The sequence below is a fragment of the Gadus chalcogrammus genome, chromosome 12 (genome assembly GCF_026213295.1).
Source record: "Gadus chalcogrammus isolate NIFS_2021 chromosome 12, NIFS_Gcha_1.0, whole genome shotgun sequence".
NCBI lineage: Eukaryota > Metazoa > Chordata > Actinopteri > Gadiformes > Gadidae > Gadus > Gadus chalcogrammus.
Genome location: NC_079423.1, coordinates 12,314,842 through 12,326,284, shown reverse-complemented (window position 1 = coordinate 12,326,284; position 11,443 = coordinate 12,314,842). Strand labels below are relative to the sequence as shown.

At 43.5% G+C, this 11,443-nt stretch overlaps 1 protein-coding gene and 1 non-coding gene across 2 annotated transcripts in view; both read right to left on the bottom strand.

Annotated features, from left to right (window-relative positions):
- LOC130399458 (5S ribosomal RNA) overlaps positions 1 to 2 on the bottom strand; it is a 119-nt gene extending 117 nt beyond the window's left edge. The window contains exon 1 of the ribosomal RNA XR_008901968.1: positions 1 to 2. This exon is cut by the window's left edge and continues 117 nt beyond it. This is a non-coding gene — a ribosomal RNA (5S ribosomal RNA).
- Positions 3 to 5,173: 5,171 nt separating this feature from the next.
- Positions 5,174 to 8,427, bottom strand: LOC130393475 (uncharacterized). Its single transcript, XM_056604160.1, has 4 exons — positions 7,938 to 8,427; positions 7,394 to 7,526; positions 6,400 to 6,861; positions 5,174 to 5,191 (listed from the first exon to the last, which is right to left on the bottom strand). Exons 1-4 carry the CDS (start codon positions 8,300 to 8,302, stop codon positions 5,174 to 5,176), a joined length of 978 nt encoding a protein of 325 aa, XP_056460135.1. The 5' UTR covers positions 8,303 to 8,427.
- Between the last annotated feature and the right edge of the window lie 3,016 nt (positions 8,428 to 11,443).

Below are 11,443 nucleotides of genomic sequence, written 5' to 3'. Positions count from 1 at the left end.
GCAATTATTGCCGCCGCAAAACCAGCATTTATACAGTAGCACGTAAGGAGTGAGAAAGCTGCTGAGGTCCGACGGTACACTGTTACAAAAACAATCACTAGTTCAATAGAGACGGCAGTAAATTATTCAGTAGGAATCCTTATCCATGTAAACGATTATTATGACATCTGAATTAATTAATTATCTGCAATACACTGTGTGTGTGTGTGTGTGTGTGTGTGTGTGTGTGTGTGTGTGTGTGTGTGTGTGTGTGTGTGTGTGTGTGTGTGTGTGTGTGTGTGTGTGTGTGTGTGTGTGTGTGTGTGTGTGTGTGATGTTAAATGTTTGTACCAAGGTCAATGGTTAAAGTGTCGGAGAATTCTTTTATGTTTTTTAGACATCCAATAAAAACATTAATATTAACAGTTTTGGTTATTCTTTGGTGCTGTGTTGAGGTCATTTCTTCCACATTTTCTCGTCTCATTGAGAATTTCAAAATGTGCGAAACAGCGCCCCTCTAAATTGTAAGTACTGAATACGCGGTCAAACACGACATTGCACACTGTATGTCCGTGAGGAAGCCAGCCCGAGATGGCATCCCTTGGTGAAGAAAAATAAGAAGGTTTAACCTATCAGGTGAGGCAACCGTCATGACACTGCCCTACTGTGATTAGTCAGCAGGGTGCAAAGGGAAGCCACTTGGCTTCACACCAATCAAATCAAAGCATCAACGTCAACGTAAACAAATAGCGGGAGATTTGCACTTTTATCATTTTATCGTATAAGCAAGTGCAGTTATGGAGGGTTGAGATTTAGAGTATTTAGTAAAATGAAACCAAACTGCCACATGGGCAGCAACTAAAAATTGAATCTGACATGCAGGCCAATGCCGAAGCTTCAGCTGCGTGCACGGAGAGAAAGATGAGTGGTTATCGCACTTTCAATGAGGAGAACTGTGTCCTCACCGACTGGTAGCGCTGAACTTCAGCTACTATTTCGCTGGCCATGTCTTCTTTTTCGTAAAGATTCATGCACCCTGAACAACCCCTGGGTCTCTTATTGACCTCTTCGCCACCATGAAAGACAGGAGAATGGCCTTCATCTACAAACAGGGTGAGTAAAGTAGGCTACCCACCTCCCGGTGTGGCATTACTGTTCCCTGAGGTGTCCGTTTATTATTTTTTGTGTTATTGTATGTCTAATTGTACATTGTTTGTCTGGAATAAGTTGCATTGGTCAATCAAATGAAGTTGTTGTTTTATCGCGTTCGTTAACGCTGAGAATCAGCACCAGGGACAGCAGGGCTCATCTGAACAGATGCGGCTGTGCTTGATTATAGCCGCTTGTTCTGGGTTGTCTTGTGTTATCTATTAAGTAGTGTTGTATAAGGAACATTGTTTAGTGTGTGTGTGTGTGTGTGTGTGTGTGTGTGTGTGTGTGTGTGTGTGTGTGTGTGTGTCTCTAATAGACGCTGTGAGCATCTTTCCTATTGCGTCTCTAATAGACGCTGTGAGCATCTTTCCTATTGCGCTGGTGATATTGTTTGAACTTTGAAAACATGTTTGTGAAAAAAAAGAATACTTTGAAAATGTGTTGGTGAAAATGATGATGAAGAAGATAAAATAGAACACAAAATCATTTTTACAGTTGTTTAAATTTTTCTCAGGTTATAATCTCTTTTTTTCAGTGTTGCAAAACCTTTTTTACAAGGTGTTGAGTTTTCATATCCAGATTTACAAGCCTTTGAAACTTTTTTTTTCAGGTTTGAATTATGGCAGGAAACTGGCTCCATACAATGCAAGTCACGGACGCATGGTGTAGTTTGAAACAAACCTCATTCAGTCGTATTGCTGGACTCATTTTTTAGCCCATACCGCTTATGTTAATATTCCTCTATTTATTTTCAGGCGCCGCAGGATCCTCGACCATGAATGAATGTGTGTGTGTAAATAATAATTATATTCGTTAGAATAATAGGGTTAATAGGCCTTATGCGCAACATTCTTCCGGGTTCTACAAAACAGTGGTCTTGGCTTCCGGTCGTCCGCTTCTCAATAAGCTGAGTTCATTATGGCGACCTTCTACAGCCGGTGTTTACAGGAGCTACCCCGAACAACTATTACCGATGTGCACAGTATTGCCAAACGGACGTCCAGAGCCCCGGGGACTCTGTTAGACAAGGGATTTAAGTTTTACGCCTCCTCATTTATTCATAATTATGAAAGTATTTACATTTGTAGCTTTTGCTAATAGCGCTCGTTAGCGTTAGTTAACTGTAAGTAGCCTAGTTGTGTACTTGTATGCTATCAGTTAGTTTAGCAGTATTTTTGCTCACAGACAATTAAGACAATCAGATGAAGACTGCATTTTAGCGATGGATTTATACTACCAACAGTATAATTACTACGATGTCCTGTGTGTTTAAGCTGGTCTTTGTCGACGTGGTACGCTGGTCGTATGTGTCTAGTAGACGCATAAGACCAGACACTACTATCCTAGTAGACTCTACTAGGATAGCTGCTAGGTTTAATGTCGACTAGCTGCTACCGTTCTGGCAGGTGTTTCAGATTTCTAAAACATTGATTTGTATAAAGACAACTGTGATGAATGAATGAATGAAATGATGCTGTAACTTCTTTTCCACCAGTTTCAAACAAAGACAGGTTGAGAGGTACTGTCACTGTCAGAGCAGCTTGTCACAGGTCCATGCAGAAGAATGAAAAACCACACAGCTTGAGCGTAGGCTATGTTCAGGGATGGGTTTGTTAAATTGTCTGTTTCAGTTCAATGACTGTACAGAATGCGTTCATCAAGCCTCTCAGAATGAATATATTTACACTGCAACTGCTTTCATTTGGCCACCAGCATGTTCTCAACTATGTAAACACCATATTCACAAATACAACACATTCTTCTGAGACACTTGATAAATGGCTATAGTCTACCTGTTAGTGAAAGAAGGTAATTTGTGCAAAGTTGATTGACAGTAAATATTTCTATCGACACATATTTGGTATACCTCTACTCGTATGGTTAACAATTTTTGTATACTAAACACACACACACTATACCGATAAAATCATTAGGACACTTGCCATGACATTACATTCAAAAGCTATATATATGGGTTTCCTCCCCTTTTGCAATTGCTACTACTTGCAACTATTGACACCCTGTAGTGGCAGGCATTCCAGTACTGAGCAATATATGTTTATTGTGGTAGACTTGTAGGAAGCCCCTTGTCTTAATTTAGTGGTATCTGTTCTGCCAACTGTCCAATTGTCTCTTTGTGTATTGTATACAGATAGTGCTTCGTGATTCAGATCCCGTCATCATGACCTCAAGTCAGTGTTCATGCAAAGCTGGCACAGCAGTATGCAATCACACTGCTGCACTGCTCTTTCAGACAGCTCATTACTCCGAGCTCAATATCCAGGTTGTCCCCCCTGTTCATGCCTGTACAGAAATGGAACAACAATAATAATAATAATAATAATAATAAATTGTATTTATAATGCACTTTATATTCAAGAATCTCAAAGTGCTTCAGAGAAAAAAAAATACCAAAAAAACTATTAAAAAGGGGGAACCTCAAAGAAAGTTTAGCTAAATGCTCTTTTAAAGAGATGGGTTTTGAGGTTCCGTTTAAAAAGAGCTGTAGTCTGTGGAGCCCTCAGGTGGTCAGGGAGGGCGTTCCATAGTCTAGGGGCAGCAGCAGAAAAGGCCCGATCACCCATGGTGCACAGCTTTGTATGTCGGGTTTGGAGGGTGTGAGTGGATCCTGAACGGAGTGTACGTGAGTTTGTCGGGGGGGTGAGGGGTTCCTGAAGGTAGAGGGGGGCAAGTCCGTGAAGGCACTGGTGGGTGAGGAGGGAGACCTTGTACTCAATTCTGAGTGAGACAGGGAGCCAGTGCAGTGATTTCAGGATGGGGGTGATGTGGTCATGCTTGCGCACCCTCATCAGGACCCTGGCAGCACTGTTTTGAATGTATTGGAGCCTCTGGATGCTCTTGCCAGGGATCCCAATGAGGAGTGCATTGCAGTAGTCCAACCTGGAGGAGACAAAGGCATGGACGAGCTTCTCTGCATCAGCCAGGGTGAGTGATTGGCGGAGTTTGGCGATGTTCCTGAGGTGGTATAAAGCTGTCTTACAGAGGTGTTTGATGTGGGTGTCAAAATTAAGTTGTGGGTCCATTTTAACACCGAGGTTGGTGACGGATGTGGAAAGGGGGATGTTTTTGCCAGAGAAGGTGATATTGTTAACAATGGCACAAGCCCAGAACTGCAGTAAGGGTTGAGGCAAATGCACTGTATATGTATGTAATAGTTAGGCTATGTGTGCTGCAATAAAATAGTAATTTGCTAAAATAAAGTATAGTGATCTAAGGTTAGAAGCATTAGAGGTGCAGCGTAATATAATGGCGACTCTTTACTTCATAAGGGAGTAAAACCCGGGCCTGTAAACAGCATGATTGTTACAAGACCCAGGCTTAACAGGTGCATGGAAGGAGGAATCAGGTGAGGTGTAGTCACTGAGGTCATACATGTAAACATTAGCTGGGGCACAGCAGGTTATGATTTGTAACAATATCACTGTATTTGGAGGTCACGAGCAGTTACTGAAACCATTAGACTATGCATACCACATATTTTACTTTTATAATTGGAACCTTTTCATAGTAGAATATTACCTTTACCACTTTGTTTCATAGAAGTACACTCTCCAAGGGTGTGCATGGGCACCCTTTTGATATTCGGCTGCTATGCATTGAGGACACATACGAGGACTTTGCTATAGAAGAGAGGCCCCTCATAGCAACTATGGCAATAAGTCCTGAGAAAACGCTGGTGGAGACATCATTTGGCTTAGCCCAAAAGGGAAGTGTTCTGTCTTATCAGCAGCCTATACTACCCACTAAAGTGATCACAATCCACATGGATGCTCCACCTTTCCCAAAGTTACCCATTGATGACTATCAGCTTCCCCCGACAGACATGCTGGAGTTATCACTAACAGACGAACAAAATTTTCATCTGAAAAGTTTGACTGTTACATTAGAAATGACCAGAAAGATTGAAGAGGCAACCAGAGAGCAGGGTGGAAATGTGGAGTGGCATCAGCTGCGCAGGAATAGAATAACCTCCTCTCACTTTAGAGAGGTGTGTTTTGTGAGGGGAGAATGCTCAGCACAGTCACTGGCTGAACGCATGCTGAAGGGAACAAGGCAGACAGCAGAGATGAAAAGAGGTGCACACACACACACACATAACTGTCCATTTCTAAATGAAATTAACCGTTACCTTTCAATGACATCAATCTCCTAATTACAATAATTTGCATTATGATCACTGTATTGCGATCATTCAACTCAAATTTAGAAACATCTTCTATTCAAACAGGTGCAGATATGGAGTTCACAGCAGCTGAAGAATACAGCAAAATCAGGAACGTGAACTACATGCCTACAGGCCTAATTATTCACCCTGATGCCCCATGGCTAGGCACCTCACCAGATGGCCTTGTATTTGACCCTCTTGCACAGCCACCTTTTGGCCTAGTTGAGATCAAGTGCCCCAATGTTAACAGCTATGTAGATTGCAAGTACCTTAACATGAAAGAGGGAACACTGCTCTTAAAAGAATCACACACATATTACTGGCAGGTGCAGGGGCAACTTATGCTTACTGGAATGACATGGTGTGATTTTGTCATTTGTGCCCAAGAAGACATGCTGGTCCAACGAATAGTTGTTGACCCAGAGGTCACAAAAGTAATTAGACAGAAGGCAGACGAGTTCTTTTTCAAGATTTACATGCCCAAGTACCTGACCAGACGTTAGGTACTGAGCACAACATTTAATTGACAAACATTTTCATTAAAATCATTTTCTGTTTCAATCATTTTTCATGTATTTACAATAGGTAGAATGGGGGGGGGGGGGGGGCTGCTAAACAACATTGTCAAAATAACAACTGAAACAAGAACAGTTAAAGAATTTGTGCAATTTGAACTTTAAAATATTTAAAAAAAAAATTATGACAACGTAGTTAAGGCGGCAGGCGTGTGTTGCTTAGGCGGCCGCCTAAGCTGTAAAGTGCTGTGGGAAACCCTGGGTAAATTAGATCATCTATTTGGCCCACGCCTTGACCAGTGGTTTGTTCTGATAATTAGATAGAAGGCAGGCTACTGCGAAAAGCTGGTTGATACTACCATTAATAGTCAAAGGGATGATGGAATCGAATAATTTATTTTGTTTTATGCGCCTAATCACTCTCTCCACGTGTATTCTCAGCCTGGCAATTTCCTGAGTAGCTAAAACATCTTCACGAGACAGCTGAGAGTTCCTTCCCAGAAAAGGTGGTCTGTGTACTTTGCCCGGTACTAAATTATCAATTGAAAAGCCTTTATCAACCATTACAGCCATGTTTTCATCTAGTAGAGGGATGATTCCAGATTGCTTGAACAGTTCTTTATCGCTAATGGAACCAGAGTACAGTGTTGACACAAAGGTGACAGCACCGTGCGGGGACACACCAATCATTCCCTTTACTGTGGTATGAGACTTATACTGGGAGTACATCTCACTCTGCAAAAGGAGCGAGGAAGGCGTCTGACATTTTAGTTCAGTGCAGTCTACTATCACCTGTGTGTCAGAGTACTTTTCAAACACGTCAGGCATCATGGCACGGACTGCATCAGGGGACATCCAAATGCCCACAGCACCCAAAACTGTGTAGAGAAAATTAGCCCAGGTCCTAATTGTTCTACTAACAGTTGATTGATGTACGTTGAAGCGGTCCGCTAGATCCCTCTCCTTCAGACCCAGAGACAGATAGACCAGAAAGAGGAACAGCTCATCAATCAGCGGTAGACAGCGGTTCTGTTAGTAAGAATGTACAAAGAAAGAAGTACATTGTGTAAGACAAATGTGTTTGTAACAGCATAGCACTACATCGAAAATATTCAAAGTCAAAGTGGCTTTATTGTCGTACTTCACATGTCAAGATATACAAAGGAATCAAGATGACGTTTCCCACTCTGCAAAAATGCAGTTCGTAATAGCAGCATAAGACTAAGATCTTTGTGACATTGACAGTGCAGAATGACAGTCAGTAAGTAAGTATACACAATGTACAATATGGACATGGTATGTACAGTAGGTATAGAGGAAGGGCAGCAGTGTACAGTGCAAGGGGACTAGCTGTAATAGTGCAAGCATGTGGCTGGGGAGTGAGGGGAGAGAATTTATCATTCTAACCGCTTGGTGTATGAAACAGAGTCTGGTGGAGCAGCTGTGGAGGATCCTGTACCTTCTCCTAGAAGGCAGGAGGCTGAACAGACTGTGTGCGGGGTGGCTGGTGTTGCTCGCGATTCACAACATAGACAAACAGAAAATCAGATGGTCTACTTACTGGTCTACGTGGTGGGTCAGCAGTCTCATCAGGAACTGTGGTTGACGAAGACTGTCCAACACGGACAATTCTCCTACTGACAGGTTCAACCTGATGCAACCAAAATGCATTGAAATGGCGGTAGCTGGCAAATCTGGGGGGGGGGGGGGGTGCAATTGTAAGAACATGTTGGATTGGAGCCATACATCATGAGCAGATTTCTATCCTTTATTGATCAAGTAACTGTCTGGGCCACACAAAATACAATTTTCGGGGGTATTGATCAAGTAGAAAAATAGAATAGAATAGAAAATATCACTGCAACATACTTCAACTATCTTGTAGGCATAGCTTTTGGATTTTGAGACTTCTTATTAATCACAGATTCAATAACTTTTAACACACAATACATATACATATATGTGCATAAAATGTGGACTATGTTGATTGCCATGTGAAATTAGCACAACTAGTAGCTTCCTGTGTAGTGAAGCTTTATTGACAGAATAACTGGCACACACAGAAGGAGTAGCAGAATTCACTGAAGTGAATTAACGTTTCCTACCTCGTGTAAAACCTGATGTCCTCATCGGAGGTCTTGTATCTTTCAAGTCCAAACTTCTGCCCCAATGAAACCTCCTCCAGTCGCCTCTGTAGCTCTATGATGACCTGCTGCTGTGCGTGGATTTTTTCGTAGGCCAGGTCAATAAATGCAGGTTCTGGTCTGCTATCGTAGTCGTGACACAAAGCCACGCTGGCATCGATCGGCACCTCACCCTCATCCTCATCCTCCTCCTCCTCTTGCCGCTGTGTCCTTTGCCACACGCTTGGCCGAGTGACCGGCAGGTTGTAGTTGTTCCAGGCGAACAACACCGGAATCGCCCCGGGTTTCAAACGGCGTCGGCCACCTTCAACGACATCTTCTGGCATAAAATGCCGACTGCAGACAGTGGTGTGTCTCCTTATAACGAATTTATCACGCCTAATGTTTCGGACCCATATCGCCCTAACTGACTCATCCTTTGGAAACTGGTGGAAACTTACGCTAGAGTTAAATTTCCCCGACACAGAACTGCTCGGCACACAACAAAAACTGCTGTTCAGATGTTGCCGTTTCTGGTATTTTAACATTTTAACATTTGTGAAATTTTAATTTCACAAATGTTAAAATGAAATTTTAATCACACGAAATGGAATACTAAATACTAAATAGAATACACTAAAGCGAAACTTAGAAGTTACCAGGAGATCACCTACCGCTGCAGTCAACCAGTGTACGGAAGTGAAAAGCGGAAATGATTAGACCCGTTTACACCTGTTTTCCGGTTTGAACGCTGGGCGCTCCGCATAACCCCTATTGGGTTTGGGTTGTTCGTGTTCGGTTATCACGTTGTGTTGTTCATTATTGTCACCACCGTTGTTGTGTCATGTTTGTTTGTTGGGTGCTCTATGTGAGAGGATTTTAATAAAAGTAGTCTGCGTCGAGGGGTGTACGGGGCGCAGAACTACAGTTAAATAAAGCCTGTGCGTTTCTTGGCCGCCGCTACAATATGTTTGACAACAATAGCCTATGTTCGGTTTATTCATATATTCATTAGAGCCTTGAAGGAGATTCAGTAGCCTAAAAATCCTAATTTAATTGTAGAGTCATATCATGATGTCCTTTAAATAAATCAGTGAGTGAAGAACCAACAGACCAAAATTCTACCATAATCACTAGTTGAATAAAGGTTGAAAAGGGATCGTCGTGCCGTCGTCGGTCGCCTTCCATTCAACGTTGAATCGACCTGGAACAGTATGAGCAAACTGCCGTTGAATCGACCTAAATTCGACCATAATCACTGGTTGAATAAAGGTTGAAAAGGGATCGACGCGCCGTCGTCGTTCGTCTCCCATTCAACATTGAATCGACGATGGACAGTATGAGCAAACTGACGTTGAATCGACACCCGGTCTCAACGCTGATTCAACATGTTTTGGTTGAAAATGCGAAGGTTGATTCACCGTTGATTCAACGCTCTTTTGCTGTCTGGGCTATCACTATACCGTCCGCATGTTTCACAAAAACAGTTTAGAGAGACGATGTCAGTCTTTGTATGTTGCTTAAATTCTCTCAAACGTTTGGCAGTAAAGATCAGGTCACGGTAGGCAATGAGCTCGAGTGGAAAAAGAAAAAGCTTACAGCACCTGGTATTCCCCAGCCGACCAATGGTTGAGCGATGTTGAGCAGAGCTGAGCAGCCTTCAGCCAATGGTTGAGCAATGCTGAGCAGAGTTGAGCAGCGTTCAGCCAATGGTTGAGCGCCCAACAGACCAATCATTGAGCGAGGATCGGAATACATTAGCTAATTTCTTCTATTCACAATCAAGGCGGCCATTGCCACTAGTTCGGTGAAGCGGCCAACGGAGGATTCACTCAGGTAAATTGTATCCCCTTCACCGTTTGCTAGTTAATAATTAGACCTTTTTTTAAGGTTTGTATTAAGCTGTTTCGATTTTGTAGAAAGAGAAAAGATTTCGACCGTGTCATAACACGGTCGAAACCTATCGCCGTTTTGTCTGTGAGCAACCATATTACTCGTGGGTGGTCTCCTTTTAATCGTGGCAATCTAAACTTTCCAACGGTGTATGGCATGACTGTATGTACCCAAGGGTCGTTGAAATAATAAGCTGATTGATGTGTGTTTTGTAACGATAGCTAGGCGCGGCTAACGACACTGTTTACAATGAGTAATATAAGGGCTACGTCGCATACCTGCAAACTTGTTGCTTTTCGGCGACAATCAACGTTTTCTTGGACAATTTGATGTGGATATGTGTTGATTTGGGTAAATGTGACTGTTTAGACAACAGCTGATGCGAGAGTAAGTGTAACATAAAGCAATTTGGCGACCGTGTTAATCCCTTGTTGCATGGGATGCGCTGCATACCTGGTAAAAAGCAGCTAATTTCTAACAACATAGATAACAATCTGGCGAGCGTGTTGTCCTAGGCTAATACACCAACAGCACATTTCTGTATAATAAAGGGCTACATATTGTCAATCTAAATGATCTGCTTTTTGTTGTACTCATTTATTCATGTTTTACTGTACCAGATGGAACATGGAGGAGCCTACACATCAGTGCACCGTGTGCGACAAGACATTCAGTGAAAAGTCCAACCTGGCGAGGCATCTGAAGATCCATGCCATCGCCAGGGAGACCTTTACCTGTGATGTCTGCGGGAAGAGCTTGGCCACTAAACCATCGCTGGTCAGCCATCAACAGCTACACCAGTACCCCAACATCATTTTGTACCGGCAAGGAGAGGCCAGGCTGTACTGTACAGAGGCAGCAAGGTCTGTGGCAGAGGCCCGCAGCAGCACTGTTGTTGACCCTAAATGGCTGGATCTCAAGACAGCAGAGGCGGCTGCAAAGAGGTCGGGGGCTGAGCTGTGGAAAGGTCAGCTAGTCATCACGTTCGGGTAGTACGCCGGTCAGACCTTCAGGTGGCTTGTGGAGAATGATGTCGGCTGGCTGGTGTGGCTGCTGTTCCAGTACTGCCAGCAGGGAGAGCAGAACGAGCTGCTGAAGTGGCAGAAGGAGCGACTGCTCCTTCTGCCACAACGTGACTCCTCACCTGAAAGTGCTGTCGGACGCACCGTTCCCGGAGGCTCCAGCGCTGCCAACATCCCACCCTCCGCCAGACCGGCCTCAGGTCCAGTACCTGCTCATCCATCACAAGGCTGGAAAGAGACGTGGTGAGAAGCGGAGGTAAGTTGTCATAAGCACTTTGTTTCACCTGTTGGCTGTGGAAAGCAAATAGCACACACCTCATATCAATACTGATCACACGTGTATTTTAAGATTGTATTTTAATACTGATCACACGATGTAGTTTAGATTATTTGTTGATGAGCCAGAGCCTGTGACTCCCGCGAACCGACCCGTTCAGCCCACTGGGTTGTCGTCCTCCACCCGGTCGAAGCCTGCTGCGCCCACCCCCATTCTTGAGATCTCTTACTCTGCCTCCAACGAAGGCGGTCGCATCTCTCTCTGCTCCCTCTGCCGCTCCCGGCCCTTATCTCTCC

Excerpts from the sequence above, each read along its gene's own strand:
- LOC130393475 (XM_056604160.1), bottom strand. The coding sequence starts at position 8,302 with ATGCCAGAAGATGTCGTTGAAGGTGGCCGACGCCGTTTGAAACCCGGG. Across the intron at positions 7,527-7,937 it reads GACATCAGGTTTTACACGAG|ATTTGCCAGCTACCGCCATT; the intron begins GTAGGAAACGTT and ends CCCCCCCCCCAG. Across the intron at positions 6,862-7,393 it reads CTGACCCACCACGTAGACCA|AACCGCTGTCTACCGCTGAT; the intron begins GTAAGTAGACCA and ends TCTTACTAACAG.